Source organism: Sinocyclocheilus anshuiensis, unplaced genomic scaffold (assembly GCF_001515605.1).
Source record: "Sinocyclocheilus anshuiensis isolate Anshui unplaced genomic scaffold, SAMN03320099.WGS_v1.1 scaffold391, whole genome shotgun sequence".
In the NCBI taxonomy this organism is placed as follows: Eukaryota; Metazoa; Chordata; class Actinopteri; order Cypriniformes; family Cyprinidae; genus Sinocyclocheilus; species Sinocyclocheilus anshuiensis.
This window is the reverse complement of record NW_015548229.1, coordinates 89037-102440: the sequence shown is the minus strand read 5'-3', so window position 1 is coordinate 102440 and position 13404 is coordinate 89037. Positions and strand designations below refer to the sequence as shown.

The 13404-nt window shown below is 35.2% G+C and overlaps 2 protein-coding genes across 2 annotated transcripts in view; both read right to left on the bottom strand.

Moving 5' to 3' along the window:
• LOC107654553 (kinesin-like protein KIF19) overlaps positions 1-5872 on the bottom strand; it is a 51063-nt gene extending 45191 nt beyond the window's left edge. The window contains exons 1-2 of the mRNA XM_016441678.1: positions 5495-5872; positions 3422-3502 (exon numbers count right to left, since the gene is read on the bottom strand). Of these exons, the coding sequence (XP_016297164.1) occupies positions 3422-3502; positions 5495-5533 (120 nt within the window). The 5' untranslated portion in view covers positions 5534-5872. The remainder of the gene's footprint in view (positions 1-3421; positions 3503-5494) is intronic.
• A 1227-nt stretch (positions 5873-7099) lies between these two features.
• Positions 7100-12962, bottom strand: LOC107654551 (dynein intermediate chain 3, ciliary-like). The gene is made up of 12 exons (XM_016441674.1): positions 12780-12962; positions 12409-12570; positions 12165-12292; positions 11545-11687; positions 11339-11452; positions 10810-10949; positions 9611-9733; positions 9288-9511; positions 8969-9104; positions 8708-8854; positions 7787-8011; positions 7100-7189 (listed from the first exon to the last, which is right to left on the bottom strand). The coding sequence occupies exons 1-12, from the start codon at positions 12960-12962 to the stop codon at positions 7100-7102; spliced, it is 1815 nt and encodes a 604-aa protein (XP_016297160.1).
• Positions 12963-13404: the final 442 nt, after the last annotated feature.

Genomic DNA, 13404 nt, shown 5'->3' with positions numbered 1-13404 from the left:
AAGAAAATATTTCTATTTTAAATAAATGCTCTTCTTTTTAACTTTTTATTCATTAAAGAATCCTGAAAAAAATATCAAGTAGGGTTGGGCGATGTCTACAAAATTGACATCGGACGATGTCTACAGTTAAACATCGCGATGGATGATGACATCGGCGGGGGCGGGGGTGTGCCCGAAGCGTGAACCCTTATAAGGCACGGAAAACAAATAACGATTCCTAACACCATGTCTACACCGGACGCGAGCGGCGCGACAAAATACTATAGAACCACTGATCTATAATAGAGATTCATTATATATAGATCAGTGTATAGAACTTATTATAATCAGTGATGCTGTCTACACTAAATGCGGCGTGACACGACAAATCCCAGACATAGGGCTGTGCAATATTGAAGAAAAATGCGATATGCGATAACTCATTAAATAATGCGATATTCGATATGCGATACGATAATGCTTAAAGTGCCACATGCTCAAATGAAACCGTTTTACTCAGCTGTTGCCGGGTCAGTTATGTGAGCTTCTATAACTATCTTGTGTCATATATATATATATATGGTTATATGTGAGTTCCTGTAAAACCACAACAAATTCCTTGTGGTTGCGCACACTCAAATATTGCAAGCTGTAGCGATATGCATATTGCGATATGTACATTTGTGATATTTCGATAATTTCGATATATTGCACAGCCCTACCCAGACCATAAACTGCTGCCGAGTTCTATTTATGATGTGCTGACACAAATTTCAAATGACTTTCAATGGTCGCTTTGTGGCGTCCAGTGTAGACAGACTTTAGCTGATGCAGCACGGCACTGCGCGACACGACAACTGTCGCGTCCGGTGTAGACTTCAATGACAAACATCTAATCTTGTAAAATGTGTGGCAAGTACTGCTTTATAAACAGAGTATGTGCAATCGCGAATCTCGAAAGTGAAAGTGAAACTAAAAAGAGATCGTGCATTCAAAATCAGTTTCAATGCCAGGTATAATCGCGGCTCCCTGATGCCCGAAATATATGTAGTATAATTACCCAATGATATACTGCGAGGGAAAATATTTAAATATATATTTTCCTCCCATCTTGTATTTATCCCCTTTAGGGGGGGATCACGATGCCGGCTCAACATCGTGATGTCTATCAGCCATCGGCCCAACCCTAATTGAGTTAAATTAAAAAGTCTTACAAAATTATTTAATATTATTTAATAAAATAATAAATAATTATTAAAAAGCATTTTCGGTTTAAGTTTTCGGGCCAAGTGCATCCAGATTTTTCGGTTTCAGCACAGAATTTTCATTTCGGTATATGTATATTAATTCCCAATGATATACGATGCCGGCTCAACATCGTGATGTCTATCAGCCATCGGCCCAACCCTAATTGAGTTAAATTAAAAAGTCTTACAAAATTATTTAATATTATTTAATAAAATAATAAATAATTATTAAAAAGCATTTTCGGTTTAAGTTTTCGGGCCAAGTGCATCCAGATTTTTCGGTTTCAGCACAGAATTTTCATTTCGGTGCATCCCAAAAAAATGTAATTGCGAATTTGCGACTGACTTTTTTTTACCCCGCAACTGCAAGTTTATCTCTCACAATTATGACTTTTCTTTAAAGTCTTTGAAGTTTATATCTTCATATCTTCATTTCTAAATTGTGAGAAAAAAAGTCATAATTGTTAGATAAAAAGTCACAATTACCTTTTTTTTTTTATTCCATGGTGGAAACAGGCTTCCATACATGATGAATCTCAACAAGTTAAAAAAAATAAATAAATAAAAATAATATGGTGAATGTGGGAGAAGTGTAATTTTGAAACATAATTCTTTACCAAACCATTCTCATATAAATGTGTTCAGTCTAGTTCAAACGGACTATTCTACCCATTACTATGTATTTTTATGCATTATGCCATAAGCACAGCAACATGTTACAGCCAAATTCTACTGAAATATCTCTACACACATATAATTAGCATCATGTTATGCTACATATAAATGTGAAAAGTATTTATATTTATTCTTTTGTCAGATACTTTTATACTTATTCATTTTAAATGTATCAAACCTAGCAACACAGTCTATAATTTGAATTTCAGAAGGAGCACTTTTGTTTTGTTCTGTTATAAGTGTAAATCAAATGAATGTCACCCTGTCTGACATATGCCAGCAAATACAGCTATAATTACAACAATTAATCAATCCAAGTTCAGATTGAAAATAATTAAAATGATTGGCTGCTGTTGCAGACGCAGGCAAATGAAATGACGTCATGCCGTGCTGAGGTCTCACGGTATTGGCTAATTGTCTTTGTGACTCAGACCCTTGAGACAGAAGATCTGACCACACTCGCCTCATTCACTAACACTGGGACTAGATGAGAGCTCTAGAGACACTTAAACTAGCCTGTGGTTAATGTCGTCATATGATTTTTCTAAACTATTTTAAAGCAAGACTTTAGACAATTAGACAATGGAGATAAATGGACACGTTCCTCACCATCTATGCCCTTTTTATGAGTATATATATAAAACATAAACTTTATATTTTCAAATCCACAAATGCATTAATGGCATCCTGTTTGCGCCAAAGGAAAAAATTAAAAATAAAATAAAATATTTTTCTCAGAATTGCAACTTTTTTTGACTGACTTTTTCTTTGAATTGTGATTTTACATCTCTCACTTTTTGTTTCCACCACAAAAAAATGTAATTGTGCCAATTTATCTCACAATTCTGACTTTTGAGTTTATATTTGTTGCAAGTTATCATCTCGAAATTCGGACTTTTTTTCTCAGAATTACAATTTATAGTTTATATCTCGCAATTCTGAATTACGAGAAAAAAATGGAGAATTGTGAGACTCTCAGAATTGCAATAAAAACAATCAGAATTGTGAGTTGCAGTTACCGTTTTCATTTGTTTTTTTATTCTGTGGCTGAAACAGGCTATACCATGGAAGCTGATTTTTGCATAGCTGACTTTTGAGTAATAGCATAAAGTCATATTCTGGCCAATAACCACCCACTTGTACAGGAAGAGGCCGCTTGACCTACAAAACATGCATACCAGTTACCAGTTTAAGCGTTTTTCTCTGAATAATGTGAGTTCTGTACTCATTAAAGTAATGCTTTATTCAGAACCTGGCTGATTTTAATAGCCTGAGTCACCTGCTTAGTCCTTAGACTGAAAACAACAGAGATCCACCACAATGAACACAAAGCAAATATAGTCTGAATACACAAAATGCAGATTACAGATATACAACGTAAGGAACATTGAGAGTCTGCAATCTCCTTTTTAAGGCAGTTATGCACATATATTCTTCATTGAGAAGGCTAAAGCAGAATGTAGTGCTGACTCTGTGCCACACACACACACACAATAACTGATACATCTGTTTGGTCTGACCTGGTCATCCAATTTGTGGGCTATAATAGTGGCTCCTTCCTCCAGTTCAGCATCACTCAATGGCCGAATCCGCAGAGCCACCTGCAAAACAATAAAAAAGGTAATGCACTGGTCTCAAAAAGTATTTGAACCCTAATATATATTTAAAAAGCACAAATGTCATTGCACTAAATTGCATTAAAACCCTAATATTTAAAATATTTGAAATTAAAATATTATAATATTTAAAAAGCACAAATGTCATTGCATTAAATACAATATTAAACCAAATGGCATTTATTTAAAAGAAAGACAGCACAATCATATTTTTTTCAGGAAAAATATTTTATAAAACATATGTTTTATTTTATCATTATGTTTTTTGTTACTGTATTGTTTTATTGTTTCATTTTATCATGTTTTAAATGCTAAAATAATTGATATACTGTTCATATTAGGCTAAGTCTTAAAACTATGAGGATACTTTATAAATTTCAAGTAATATTTTGTATCAAATGCAAGTTTAACTGCATGTGGCTTAATTGTCACTGTACTGTATTATATACTATAATAACAAAAATATATAAATAACAAAAATACAGCTCCTTTGGTAGTCAGAACTTGATTGAATAAGAAGGTGACATGTTTCGACAGACTCAAGAATATTTAGTGATATATAGGGGCAGTGATTGCTCTGTTCTTGGGAGATAAAAGACAGCAGCAGGTTACATTTATCAAATGTGAGCACAATACTCTCACTAATTTGTATTTAAAGGGCATTTCCGTTTGAGTCAGCTGGCCTGCAGGAGAATCGGTTTGCACATAACCACACAGTTTTTTGTGTAGAAATAAACACTGACGGGTCACAGTGCAGCGATGCAGCTCTGCAATCTAGATAGTTAATTACGCAATAGGAATATTATAGCTGGAGGTTATTATTGCTTGTAGAGCAACAAATGCTATCCAAACATTTAACATGCTTAATGGGATGCGGCAAAACCAGTTCTGTTGATCACAGCACATACTTGCATAAAGTCACTGCAAATGGGAAATTTTGCAATATTTTTGTCATTATTATTATTATTATTAATTTTATAATCATATAGAAAATGGCCTAGAAAAGGCACATGTTGATGATGTCTTACAGTGGAAGAAGAGAAAGGGAACTTAAACTGCCGCTGTGAATTATTGAGAGGGGGCAAAAGATCACTAGAAAACAGGTATTAAGCTCCCAGAGAATCTAAATATAACAAGTGTAGACTGTCAGACTGAAATCTGTCTGGGGTTTTAAGTAGACAAGCTGTCGGGGAATGAAATGTGACTATAGAAGTGAATGAAATCCACTTTTTTATTTCTATACATACACATTTATTTATATGAACTCATGTATTTCTACCACATATTTGCATATAAAGTTATTGACTAAACACAGTTGAAATACTGACATGTGCATGCTTATATGCAGAAATCACCTCAATAAATAAATATATACATACACATGCATAATTGATGGATAGTGTGTCCATATTTAGATTTAGACTGAATAACTGAACATGTATTTAGATTCTATAACTGATTGCAATAATCTATTAATTTGTTTCACAACTTCTAACCATCTTTTTTGCCTCACAAGTTCATTTTACATGGTTCTGCGGTGTAAGAAATTAATTTTAAAATTAAGTTTAGATAAAGTTTAGCATGTCCACCACATGACTTGTCAACTATACCCACATACATAAAAAACGTACTTATTTACTGCATAGTCTGTAATAAAAAAAAACTGTAAAGTTGCAAGATATGCAGATAAAATATGAGCTAACTATATCTCATAATACAAATACTTTATATATGCTAATTATAATGACACAAGTGCATCAGAATGCATATACGCTATATAATAGTTCACATAGACATAGCATAAATTATTATTGGTTGAAACAAAGTTTACAACTACAGAGTGTTGTTAGAATATAAGCTATAGCTATATTTGATGATACACACAAACGCATATTTAAATACAGTCTCCAATTTACACGAATACATACACATATTTGGCTCAACAGTCTACTATAGACACTAAGTCAGTGGACTTACAGTCAGTTGATGATCCTTTGATTCTCCAGTGTCCTTCATCGTGATGTTTTGCGGGACGCTTTCACGGCTATTAGTAAACTAAAACATGCGCGTGAAGAGAGCACAACAGACGCCGCACGGTCATGATTCACGGAGCAATTCACCTGCGCTTCTGTCTCTAAGATTCTAAAACACACTGAGCGATCACACACTGGTAGCGAGCGTCTCTTAAACGCCCGTGAACTCCTCCAGGTCCATGTCTGAGCGGGATGCGTGTTTCTCCACCCACAGTACACCCGTGAGTGAGTGAGTGAGTGAGTGAGTGTGTTGTGTTTGTGATGTCCCTAGAGATGAGCAGTGCAGTGCGCACTGAGACGCGTCCTTCACCGCCGCTGATGCTTCTTCACTCAGGTGCACAGAGATTCTCAGACTCTGAGGCTGCAGCGAAACCTGCTGGTCAGGAATTGTACTGCAGCGTTCTTCATTTGATTCAATATTGTTAGTCCTGTCTTATGTGTCTAATTTCATAAAATAAAGAAATAATTAAAAAAAAATATATATATATATATAAACTATTATACTTTTTAAATAATTAATATTATAGTATATTAATTATTGTTCTATATTAATATAAATACATATAATTATTGTGTATGATATATTATTTAATTATTATATATTGATATAAATAATATTGTTTGGGTTATATTTTTAAAATTAAAAAAATAATAATAAAGTCAGCTTATTTTAAATATTCTTTTGATAATAATTGTACATTTTTTTACAATAATTGTAGCCTTTTAATAAGAATTTCATCATTTGAAAACCATGATGTTCCTATGCCCCTCGAATTACAAACAAACAAATAAACAAATAACTGAAAAAAAAAAAAATTCATAATAATATTAGAGGTCTGCTCAGGGTCCATTTTCTGCATTTCTTTTTTATTAGATTTTATTGTCACGTTATCGACCTATTCACACAATACCAGTATTTTAAAATCTTAAGACACATGTGGAAGGATATAATGACAAATATAATCAAACAATAGTGAATATTTACAGTTAGCTGTTATGAACATTATATATATATATTTATATATTTTACAAAAAAATTAAGTCGCTACCAGTTTCACAATTCCATTTCAGACAACCTCTAATGCTATTTTGAGGATATGAAAGATGAGTGAATGTCTGAAACAACACTGACAACTGTTGGAATAATTGCAATAATCACACATAATTAAACATGCTAAATGTATTTTATTTAATTAGTCACTTATATGACATAAGAAAAACAATAAACAGTCAGTTGCATTGATTCCTTAAAGTCAACATGAAATCACCAATCTACTTTCTTAATGCACATTCCTGGTCAAGTCAAGTTCATTTGTATAGCACTTCTTTTTTTTTTACAATACATCTTGTTTCAAAGCAGCTTTACAGAGTTCTTGGTCATAATGTGAAACTCCAGTCCACTTCTGGTATTTAATGCCCATTTTACACAATCCAGTTTGTTCATGATAAATAAAAGAATATCCCATTTCACTCAGAAATACATCAAATTATGGAAGTAAAATGGGTTGCGAACATGATCTGAGTATGAGACCAGCTCAGTGTTGGCAATCTACAGAGAGATTTCTCTTCTTGTAAAGGAAGAAACACCATTAGTTTCATGCTCCTCCTGGAACCCTTTCTCTTCACACACACCTTTCTCCTGAAGGGAATAAGAAAAGACAGATCAAAAACTATGAGACCATCCAAACTACTTTTTTGTCCAATTAATTGCCTATAGAAATCATGCTAGACACATAAAACAAACCTAATTACAAACCCCCTCTTTATTTTCAAATAACTTGGGTCCTTGAAAAGGCCAAAACCATTAATCGCATGAGCCTTTGAGTAGACAAGCCTATAGCAATACACTTCTGATGGTCACGCGAGCTCAAATGCCTCCTCACCAATCACAGAGGAGCATAAAGCATTCTGGGTATAGACGAAGTAGACTTTATTGATTTTTCTTTCTTTGTCTTTCACAATAGAGCTTTTTCAACCCAGCTACCAGGGTTATATATAGAGCTCGGGACCCTTATCTTATTGCAGCAACAGTCCAAACATGGGGTGTAATTTGTTTAAGCTCCACAAAGGGGGGCAATTTCATTTGACAGGCTCTTCTGAAACAACACATATGACAACAGCCATCAAAACACACAGATGTGTGGTTAAAAACCTTGATTAAAGGGTTTAGACGTCAGATCTGATGTTCAAAACATTAGAGTAAACATGTTAACTCTAGAAGCAGAACATCCTATACCTTATCTCGTTGTTTCTCCTCGTTCCTCTCTTTCTTCTTCTCGGCTTCCATGATTTCGAAGAACTCCCTCTCTGCACAGGCCACCAGCTCTTCTGCACTCTCCTCCCCGTCTGTCTCTTTGCCCTCGTCCTCTCGGCTCTGCTCGGAGCGGCTGCGTTCCTTCAGACGCATCTCTCTGTGCCGTGCTTCCAGAATCTTCTCCCGCTTGGTCTCGCGTTCAAACATCTGCAAAAATACACAAGTTCAGTGTATGACAGATGGATGTACAATATATTCAAAGTTATTTTTTACATCCATTTAGGTGTAAAAGGGAGATTCTTCAGTTAGGTGAACTTTTCTTTTCCCTAGTATGATTTGAAAAATGCTTGAAACATTCTAGTTTTATATTACAAATAGTTTAAAAAAAAATTTGCATTGTTTTTTTATTGTGTAAATTACTTTGTCCTCATTGGACAAAATGTTAGATTGGCCAGATTTATGTATTTATTTTTTTACAAAGGCATTTACAATGTTACTTTTTTTTTTTTTTCAAATAAATGTTCTTCTGAACAAAGAATCGTGAACAAAATGTATTATGGTTTCAACAAAAAAATATGAAGCGCACACAACTGTTTTCAATGTTGACAATAAGTAGAAATATTTCTTGTGCACCAAATCAGCATATTAGAATGATTTCTGAAAGATTATGTGACACTGAAGACTGGAGTAATGATGCTGAAAATTCAACTTTGCCATAACAATGTTTTAAAATGTATTAAAATATATTAGTTATTTTAAATTGTAATAATATTTCACAATAGTACTGTTTTTACAACAAATGCAGCCTTGGTCACTTTTGAATAGCATTATATAATGTATACTTTACTATGGAATATAAAGAAATCTTTATGTTGCACATGTTCAGGTGTGTTTGTGTCTGACCTCTGAGACCATGGCCTTCTCGTTCTTCTGCAGTGTGCACAGGCCTGCTGAAATCTCCAGCAGTGTGGTGGTTCCCAGCTGAGAGCCACAGCCCAGGAAGCGGCCGTTATCTTGCACCCGGATGCTGCACATGGCTTCATCACAAACCTGTGAGGAAAAACACACACACACACACACATTGTGAATATTTCTTAACAGATAACGCTGAGATATTGGACTGTGAGATAGATTCAGTACAAGGGGGAGGCATTAAGGACCAACTTTGAGGCTGAGAGTGGGGTCGTTCTGTTTAAACAAGATGTCCCACACGTCCAAGGTGCCGTCCATCTTTAGTGTAAAGAAAACCGAGGGTCTGACTGGACTCCAACAGCCATCTAACAGATGGGCCATGTGATACCTGTAGAAACAGATTAGAAATACTGGCACCTGTGCACGTTACATCTACACTACCATTTAACAGCTGGTAAGATTTGTAAATGTTTTTGAAAGTCTCTTATGCTCAAGGCTGCATTTATTTAACCAAAAATACAGTAAAAACTAATTTTATAATGCTGTATTTGAGCAACAAAACTGAAGTTACTTGGTCCACATGATGGAGGACTCCTTGATATCCTCCGACCAGATGCGGGCGGTCCAGTCAGCAACAGTCAAGAAGTTCTTAGGAAAAAATGGGTTCCTCTGCAGGGCATAAATGGGACCGTGGTGTCCGCTGTATGTGCATACAATCTTCTCAGCAGGGGTTTTTGCTTTGCGATTGCATGAAACCACAAGACCCTGCTCTGTGCCCACCATGAACTTAGTGGGCTTGTGTAATCAAAAACAAAGGATGTTTTAAGTTCTCAACATCTATTTCTACAAAATTTCTTCTTGCAGTGAGCCAAGAAAACTAAGGACAGCTCTTACCATAGTGGTCTCAAACTCCAGCGAGACTACACCAAGGGCATTGTCAAGGTTGCCCTTTTTACTAGGGTCCAGTACGAGTCTCTCAGTGGGCTCACTCATCTTCCGAATGTCCCACCAGAGTACCTGGTGTCAGATGCATGAGTGTCTTTTATCTCTGTTGGCTTCATTAGCATGCAGTGCAAGTCTCAGTGAAAGATTGTGTGGTTTATTACTTTAGTTTTAGACTTGTGTCTTTGCACACAGACCTGGCCATCTGTAGAAGCCGAGAAGATGTCCGTGCCTGTCTTCGACTGCAGCCAGATGACTTTGTAGACAGGATCTCTATGGCTGTGTTCGATGGTGGACATCTCTGCTGGCTGGCTGCCCTTACGAGTGTCCCAATATGCTGGAAATGGGTTAAATAACAAGGTGGTCATGCATAACTTTAAAAAAAAAAAAAAAAAAAAAAAAAAAAAAAAAAAAAAAATATAACATATATGTTTATATAACTGTGTAGCATATACTGTACAGCTTACCATATATATATATATATATATATATATATATATATATACACAAGGTTATTCATGTACATTTACACAAATTCATCTACAGATGCCATTCCAAAGTACATACTCTTTTCATCTTTGCATTCAGTGCCATATACTATTAGTCTAGCTATGCAGACAAGGTCAAAGGTACTTTTTTCCATTAACCATAATTTATTGAGAACTAAAGATGCACAGAGCGACTGAGGCCAATGTAATTACACCACTAAAAGAGTTCAGATGGTCATAAGTGTTTTGGTTGCTGGAATGGAACATGATTAATTGTGCATCCAGAGAGGCACTCAGGTGATAAAACCCACCGATTTGTCCATTGTAGCTTCCCCCAACAAGAATGTGTGAATCTTTTGGGTTGTACTCCAGACATACAAGTGGAGATACAGGTCTCAGTGTCATTTCAGGTTTATTGGGATTTTCTGAAAGTAAAAAAACATATTTTTGTTCTTGCTATATGTGGCACATGACTTGTTTTGTTATATCACAAAAAAGCGCTGTTCTTATGTTATACCAATGTCCCATATGTAGGAGTCGAAGCTCATGTCATTGGGTGCTCTTTGAAACTCCAGGGAAGAGTAGGCGACAGCAAGTTTATGGTTGCCAAAAGATTGTGTGGTTTATTACTTTAGTTTTAGACTTGTGTCTTTGCACACAGACCTGGCCATCTGTAGAAGCCGAGAAGATGTCCGTGCCTGTCTTCGACTGCAGCCAGATGACTTTGTAGACAGGATCTCTATGGCTGTGTTCGATGGTGGACATCTCTACTGGCTGGCTGCCTTTACGAGTGTCCCAATATGCTGATAATGGGTTAAATAATAAGGTGGTCATGCATAATCTTACAAAAAAACTCAAGGTTATTCTTGTGCATTTACACAAATACATCTACAGATGCCATTCCAAAGTACATACTCATTTCATCCTTGCATTCAGTGCCATAGACTATTAGTCTAGCCATTAGAATTTACAAAGAGCCACATCTGTTTTATCTAGCAAATGCTATTCAGACAAGGTCAAAGGTACTTTTTTCCATTAACCATAATTTATTGAGAACTAAAGATGCACAGAGCGACTGAGGCCAATGTAATTACACCACTAAAAGAGTTCAGATGGTCATAAGTGTTTTGGTTGCTGGAATGGAACATGATTAATTGTGCATCCAGAGAGGCACTCAGGTGATAAAACCCACCGATTTGTCCATTGTAGCTTCCCCCAACAAGAATGTGTGAATCTTTTGGGTTGTACTCCAGACATACAAGTGGAGATACAGGTCTCAGTGTCATTTCAGGTTTATTGGGATTTTCTGAAAGTAAAAAAACATATTTTTGTTCTTGCTATATGTGGCACATGACTTGTTTTGTTATATCACAAAAAAGCGCTGTTCTTATGTTATACCAATGTCCCATATGTAGGAGTCGAAGCTCATGTCATTGGGTGCTCTTTGAAACTCCAGGGAAGAGTAGGCGACAGCAAGTTTATGGTTGCCTTCGGGGTGCCAGGACAAACTGGTGGCTGTGCGCTTCACTTCATTCGGGTCTCTAGAAAAAACACAGTATTAAATATGATATGATTCAAAAGTTCAATTTATGTAAATAGTTCTGAAAAGAAAAAGAAAAAGAATAATTAGATTTTTTAGAACAAGTCCATCCTAATGTGTACTTGTAAATAGGGATTAATCTTTTTTTTTTTGACAATTGATAATAATAAGAAATTGATAATTCAAATAGTTCAAAAGAACAGCATTCATCTGAAATGGAAACATTATAAATGTTTTAACTGTTGCTTTTGGTCAATTTAATGCATCCTTAAAAAAAAGTCTTACTGATCCCAAAATTGTGTTTGGTAATGTACATATATGATAGAAAATAAGATTTTAAAATATATTTTTAAAAATCACTGAATTTAAATGAACACAATATTTATCCAAAATGTCCTAAAATAAAAAATGCTGAAAAGCTTAAAAAACAGTGACCTTGTTGATATATTGCCCTATCATTACAGTTAAGTGCGCTCACCTGAAGACATTGATTGTCTTTGCTGATGGCTGTTCCTCCGATTCCTCCAATACCTCCTCATCCTCATCCTCAAAAAACTCCCGGTAGATGTCAGTGGCGTTGTTCTGCTTGCAACAGTGTTCCATGAGCTGCAATGGGCAAAATTGGGCTTGTTTTTCAATAAGGAAATCAAAAGTATGTCTAATACAAAAGTCTTGTATATTGCTCGTCTAATACTATATGGTTAACAGTTTAAGGCTCTCACACCAGCAATCTGCATAATAGTGTTCTGATAGTGTTCATCTTTCTCCACTTTCTTCCTGTAGCGTATGGTCGCCTCCATGTCCTCTGGATTGAGATCTTTCGGCCACCCTCCTTCCACGTGGTTTATTCCTCGTGACTCGGATTCAAAGCGCTCTGTGTTCACCTGAACACGACAAGAATTTCATGACAATTCAGTCCATGATGGAAACTAATTCATATTATATGAAAGTGTAATAATACATTTCATGATATTTTATGAACGTACAGTTGTACAGCATTACACAGCAACAAAAAATAAAAAATGTGCAAAAATTGTACTTTCATGGATTTCTGTATTTGTATTTTTTGTTGCTGTGTTAATGCTGGCCTCACCTCATGCTCGGACATTTCCTCGGCGCACTGAATGGTCACATTACATGGATCTCTCACTGTGAAGTTTGCAGCGAGGGAAATGTCAGGCAGAATGTCCACATGCAGCTCAGCTGGACGGTCTGAAAAGTTACACTGGCGCCCAAACTCACTGTGCTTTTTTGTGTACACGTACACAATCTCCATTTTAGCTAAAGGTAAGAAATGTTAAAAGAGGATGGTGTAAACAATTCCTGATTAAATGTATATTTGTATCTTTTTGATTTGTATTTTTTTGGTATTTATTTATTTATTTTAACATTAAGTTGTGTGTAAACTTTTTGTTTTCTTTCATTAATTTTAAATGGTCCTGTGGGGTGTCATTTCTTTTTCTTTTTTAAATAAAATATGCCATATATTCCCTTCAGAACTGTTTCAAAATTTGGTTTAAAATAGTTTTAGAGGAATTATAGCATGTCACGCTCGCTCACTGATGAAATCAAGCTGGTGACAACTTATGGGTAATTTTTTATTTAATTGTAATTAATTCTTAAAAATACAAATATGCCATATATCCCCTCAATTATTGAAATCATAAAAGTTTCTAGAATTAATATAATGTATAAAGAGATTTCAAGGTTATATATAT